This window comes from Microtus ochrogaster, chromosome 18 (assembly GCF_000317375.1).
Source record: "Microtus ochrogaster isolate Prairie Vole_2 chromosome 18, MicOch1.0, whole genome shotgun sequence".
NCBI classification, from domain to species: domain Eukaryota; kingdom Metazoa; phylum Chordata; class Mammalia; order Rodentia; family Cricetidae; genus Microtus; species Microtus ochrogaster.
The window spans coordinates 24,195,848-24,202,245 of record NC_022020.1 but is presented as its reverse complement, the minus strand read 5'-3'; the positions used below and the strand labels follow the sequence as shown (position 1 = coordinate 24,202,245).

The window sequence follows — 6,398 nt, the reverse complement described above, 5'->3', positions numbered from 1 at the left end:
CTCGAACTCACAGAGATCCACCTGCCTCTGCCTCCCGAGTGCTGGGATTAAAGGCGTGCGCCACCATCGCCCGGCTGTATTTTCTTGATCCTGCTTCTTCCAAAGACATTTTTCTTTCACTTCACTTAGCGGTTATTGAGTGCTGGGACCGGAGTGACGGCTCAGTGGCTCAGAGCACTCACTGCTCTTCCAAGGCCTCCATTCCCAGCACAAATGTGGAGTGACTCACAACTGTAACCCCAGCTCCAAAGGATCCAGCACCCTCTTCTGACCGCAGCTCTGTGTGTTGGTGCATGGTGTACATACATACACTAAATGAAGCACTTATACATACTCGTAATTTTATTAAAGATTTGTTCATTTTAGGCGGATCTCTGTGAGTTCGAGACCAGCCTGGTCTACAGCGCTAGTTCCAGGACAGGCTCCAAAACCACAGAGAAACCCTGTCTCGAAAAAAAAAAAAGATTTGTTCATTTTATTTTATATGTGAATGTTTTGTCTGCATGTATGTCTGTGCACCACATGTGTGCGTGGTGTCTACAGAGGTCAGAAGCGGCCATTGGCTCCCCTGGACCTAGTTATGGATAGTTATGAACATCATATGAGTGCTGATAATTGAACCAGGTCCTGTAAGAGCAAAAAGTGCTCTTAGCCTTTGAGCCATCTCTCCATCCCAAAATATTTTTTAAGTTATTGAGTATTAACAGAATTTGTTAGAAGTATTATATTCTTTGAGTAGGCCCTTGGCTTGTGCCTCTTCAATGCTGCAAAGCAGCATTATCTGCCCCAATTTCAGTGAGCTTTGTGAAGGCAATCCATGTCTCATGTGACAGGTATCTCTCTTCAGCTTGTTACAGTGGCTGTCAAGATAGAAAATACTAGGCTTCATTAGTCTCTAATTCCTCTGATGAGGACTTCCGAGAATGAGATACAGAAAAGTCAATAAACAAAACAGCTTGGTGCAGTGAGGAGCAGAGCCACAGAGTCTGTCCTGGACACTGGTGTAGCTGTGTAAAGGAACGAGGTGCAGACTGACTCACAGAAGACTCCTGCGTAGCCTTCCCGCCTGCCAAAGAACCCTAGGAAGGAATGCTGAGCACCTAGTCGGGTGCAGGAGCAAAACCTTAGCATTTGGGTGCCATACACAACCCTCCACAGAGCCCCATCACCTGCAAGGTGATTGTGCCAAGGCAGGCCCTGGCATGCAGGCACTGTGGGCACCCGCACCAAGGGTAAAAGCACATTGTTCTGCAGCCTGGGAGACCTACTGCCTGCCAAGCCACTGCTGGCTGGAGTCCGGGCCTGCAGTCCAATTGTTCAGGGAGGGTTGTCATGCTCATCCACCCCCACCCTGGAGTCCTGCACCTCCTCTGAACTTTGGGCCTTACTTGGTGTAAATAGAATCATTGTGAGCAGAAATGCCAGGCAGTGTTTTGTGTTGGTAGACATTTATTCAGAGGTCCATGCCCATTGTTCCTTCTGGCTGAAGGCTAATTCCTGCATTCAGGTAGTTTGCTGATTAATCAGACAGGTGTATCTTGTTCTACCAAGATAAACAAAAGCTGTCAGCAAAGATGATTAAGGATGGAAGATATATTTCAAAATGATTAAAATAGCATTTTCATAAGCATGGTTCTTTAACAGCTGCCTGCTGCTGGCAGCCCTGAGAAGCCACGAAGCCCATCCAAGCATGCTGTCCTGCTAATATGCGACACACATGACATGTTTCCAAAGGTGCATCTCAGGAGCTCCCCCTAAGAAGGAGGAACTTACAAGAGAATAAAAACTTAGATCAACAACCATGGAGTTGGGAAACAGCAGAGATTATATTCCAGCTAAAAATAGAATGGCCTACTCTATCATGAGGAGAAAGTGAAATTTATTTAGTCAAGGGCACAGAGGCCACTGGGCTGAGATGATTTCACTTTTACAAGAGCCATTTGAGTTGTGGGCCCTGTATGTGGTGAGAAGATGAAGAAAGCTTCCACCTGACCCTCTGTAGATGCTCAGCTTCCAGAGTAGGCCCCGTGTCATGTGTGACTTAGGGCCCTGCAATGCCGAGGGAAGAATGAAGCAGCTGTCTTTGTTCGGATGACAGGAATAGGCGACGCTGCTCCAGGCTCTCCCACTGCTGTCTGATCGGCACTGGAGCAAGGCGCGACCATCTCCTCTTTCTGCACCTGTGCAAGCTTCCTAAGCCCAGGGCCAAATGTTTTGTTGATAAGAACTAAGGCTAGCGCTCTTATGAGAGCACAGACTGTGGGGTCGGGTCCCAGGCAGCTTTCCCCTCAGTACCTGGTGCAGTGCCCATCGGGTTCCTCCAGGGTGGAAGAGTGGCATGGAAGTGAGGCCTTGTGGGTCTAGGGACACTGACGTGAAAGCGCTCGGCCTTTGGCGAACCAGCACCTGTCGTGTCTTTTCAGAGTCAGAGCTGACCAATCTGGCGGGGCTGTATCGAGATGAGCGGCTGCGGCAGAAGGCAGAGTCACTGAAACTTGAAAACTGTGAAAAACTTTCCAAGCTAATCGGCCTCCGGAGGGGCGGCTGAGGTGAAGATGGCCCGACTCAGGATGGGGGTTTCTTACTTGTTACTATTTACATTGCAAATTCATTTTATAATACAAGTTAGGAGATGATGAACACTTACTATCTGCTGACTTTGTTGGGCAGAGCTGCAGGACATGGAGCCACGCTCGTCACCATCCATTTCTTCCAGGCCGGCTCCCAGGGCAGGGCCAGTTCATCTCAGTTACGGGAATGGAGAGCAGGCCCTCCCAGAGAAGACCCACATTTCTGCCTTCATCCTTGCAGCAAAGCCCACTCCCTAAGCATTTCTAGGCTCGGACAATGCACTTCACAGTACTGATGGCGTCCACTGAGAGTCACACCTCTCTGCCATAGCCACCATCCCCCGGTGTTTGGTTTTCCACTTCCTAAGGAGAGTAGAGAGAAACTGAACTGTTTGGCCAATAGTTTGGTGTTATCCAAGTTTGTTGAGGCAGGAGCATTAGCAAACTGCCTGATTTGTGGTTTCTTTTCTTTCTTTTTTTTGGGAGAAGGGCTCATTCTGTAGCCCAGACTAGCCTGGGACTCACTATACACTCCAAGATGGCCTTGAATTTGCAATGTTCTGCCTAAGAGCTGGGATTACAGGCATCAGATACCTTACCCAGTAAGGTTCCTTTTATCTCCTTAGTCAGCTCTCTCAGAGGGTCTAGAAAGTCAAACCTGTGAGCAGGCTGGGCGTGGTAGCACACACCTTTAATCCTAGCACAGGCAGAGACAGGCCAATCTTTATGAGCTCAAGGCAGGGCTAAGGAAGAAGTTAAATACAAGACTGTCAGCTCCTCGGTGTAGATTCCTGGTCCATTTTGGAACTAGAGAGCACTGTGTCCCTTCCCCTTTAAATCATCATTTAGTATGGTAGGTTGTGCCCTGAGCACAAGTATGCACAGAAGTGCAGTGGTCAAACCAGGAGGCTCGGGCCTAGAGACCCAAAGGGAGGAGCCTGTCTCTGTGGCACGGAGGGCTAATATTAGCCTTAACAATCACTTTGTTTGACTCAGAGTCCTGCACATTTTAGTACGAGGTGGTCTTCCATGCACTCAGTATTTGTGGAGTGTCTACTACAAAGCAATGGCTTTCGCATGTCTCTCTTTTTTAAATTTATGCCTCCTCAAAATTTGTGAAGCAGGCGCATTCCCTCTTTCATGAATCAGAACAGGACAAATGGTTGGCCTGGGTCGTGTGACTAGGTGAGGAAGTACAGAATGTGAAAGATCGTCCTGTTTCTCAGATGACTCTAGCCAGGTTGGCAAAGCAGAGATTTTCCCTGGAACGCATCTGCCGTCTGGAACACCTCTGCCACCAGTTTGCACCCTTCAGGACTGCTACCCTGCTGATCTTTCAGAAGCAGGACCAGGGCTGGAGAGATGGCTCAGTGGTTAAGAAGAGCCTGGCTGCTCTTCCAGAGGACTCAGGTTCGATTCCAAACACCCACGTGGCAGCTCACAACTGTCTGTAACTCCAGTTCCAGAGGATCCAGCTCCCCCTTCTGGCCTTCACGGTCACTGCATGCACCTGGTGCACAGACATACATGCAGGCAAAACACCCATACACGTTTTTTAAAAAGTAGGACCCTTTCATACAAATCTTTCAGAGGAAGAAAAAACAGTTCTTTCTAGAACTAAGTCACTGATTTCCCAGACTGGGTGGTTGTGCCTTCCTGTGGAGGGCAATGCCAGATCTGAGCTCCTGAGCTGCCCAGATTGTCATGAAACTGACTTTGAAAGGTTACTGGTTCATATTTCATTTCTTTTTAGATAGGGCCTCATGTATCCCAGGCTGGCCTCAAAGCCTGGCCTTGAAGTATAGCCAAAACCTTTGAACTTTTTTTTTCTAAACAGGGTTTCTCTCTGTAGCTCTGGCTGTCCTGGAACTAGCTCTTGTAGACCAGGCTGGCCTCTAACTCAGAGATCCGCCTGTCTCTGCTTCCCGAGTGCTGGGATTAAAGGCGTGTGCCACCACACCAAGCCCCTTTTTATTATTAATCATCATCATTATTTATTATTATTATTATTATGTTTTGTTTGTTTCAAGACAGGGTTTCTCTGTGTAGCCTTGGCTGTCTCGGATTTCACTCTGTAGACCAGGCTGTCCTTGAACTCAGAGATCTGCCTCTGCCTCTGGAGTACTGAGACTGAAGGTGTGCGCCACCACCCTGAAACCCTCCTGCCTCTACCTCCTGAATGCTAGAGTCGTTCCTGGCTGCTGTGCTGCTGGGGAAAGGACCCATGTGCATGCTAGCCTACTAAGCTACATCCCCAGACTTACCTTCCGAATTTTTTGAAAACCTCTTTAACCTATGAGCAGCAGGGAATTTACTTTGTAAAATGTGCCAGGCACGGTGAAACATACCTTTAAACCCAGCACTCAGGAAGCAGATGCAGATAGATTACTGTGAGTTCTAGGCCAGCCTGCTCTACATAGCAAGTTCATAGTGAAACCCTGTCTCAAAACAAACAACAGCAAAAACCATGCGTTGTAAAATGTACCCATGAACCAGACAAGCCTGTGGAGAGCTCCTAGCCATGAAGAACGCAAAGCTCTCCTCTCCCAGCCTCAGCCCAGGCTAGAAAGTGGACCAGTGGGGTAAACCCTCTCCTGGATGCCATGAATAGTTTGTGGATTTCATGGCAGTGATGAATTATCTTGGTGATGACCTCAGAGTCAGTCTAGCCCAGCTCATTAAATGTCACACCGACTGTCTGTTCTCATAGCCTGGTGTACTGTTTTATTTACTGCTGATAGACCACAGTACTCACATCTGGTCTCCTCAAGAGGGCCAGACTTGCTCTGGTTGAAGGGTAGTTTAATCTATTTGGCACTATGTAGAATCGCATTAAACTCTTAATTCCTTGCTTATAATTTAGATACCTTGTCTTCGTATTGGTAAAATAAGCTTTGTACTCTTGCCTATGTCTTTGATGAGGTTTCCTGGCAGTGTAAACTCTTTAGCTATGGCTTTTCTAGCTGCCAGTGCGGCTCACAGTTTGAGACCCAGGACGGAGACTGTGATGGGAGTGAGGGCTCACCCGGGGCCAGGAACTGACGTTCAGATGAAGTGCTCTCTTTAGTGAGAGGGAGAAGGAAGCTCCTCCCGGTGAGGAGCAAGGGCAGCCGGAAGGAGCCCATGTCCTTGTTCATCTGCTCAAGCAGGAGCCATCTCAGCCTCACTGGTCAGCTCTGGTAAGAACATAGTATCACCATGCATGCTTCCGGGACCTGTTAGGCATGACAGGAAACGCCACGCCGTGCTGGCATCAGGGCCCAGCAGGCTGGCTGAGCTGCAGCTGCTTTCATTCTCCTCATCACTGTGCTCAGAGCTAGTGCTGCCAGGGGCGCCGTGAGGTCCCAGCACTGGCCACACAGCCACCCATTGTCTGCATGCACCGCCCTCACAGGAGCTGGCACTTAGTTTGTATCACTTCAAGTATTAGATTGGTGTCCTAATTATTTATTTTGGGAAAGGACCAAGTTACTATACATCTTAATGTTTGGGCCTGCGCTGTTGGTACCTCATGCAATGGTCACCAAGTTACTGAGTCTACATTTGCATCACTCTCAGTGTTTGGAGGTGGGAGTGTTCTGTGACCAGAGTCAGGAATGACACATGGGAAAATGCTGAAAAGTCTGGCCACCTGATCATTGCATCTAGAATGAGTGTATTTTAACAAAGTAAACATTAAACAATTTTATATACAAAATGCAACCTTATGGCTTTTCTTTGTTTGGCCTTTGTCTACTACCTCATGCGTGGAGTCACTTTGGACCAAAAATGCTCCTGTGGAATAGTCTGTGTTTAGAATCGTACATAATGCTAATGGGATGAATTCCA

General features: G+C 48.0%; 1 protein-coding gene across 2 annotated transcripts in view; it reads left to right on the top strand.

Moving 5' to 3' along the window:
- Positions 1-2,646, top strand: part of Dnajc18 (DnaJ heat shock protein family (Hsp40) member C18) — a 32,267-nt gene extending 29,621 nt beyond the window's left edge. For both annotated transcript variants that reach the window (XM_026783549.1, XM_026783550.1), the window contains exon 8: positions 2,424-2,646. In XM_026783549.1, the coding sequence (XP_026639350.1) occupies positions 2,424-2,548 (125 nt within the window). In that variant the 3' untranslated portion in view covers positions 2,549-2,646. The remainder of the gene's footprint in view (positions 1-2,423) is intronic.
- The last annotated feature ends 3,752 nt before the right edge of the window (positions 2,647-6,398 follow it).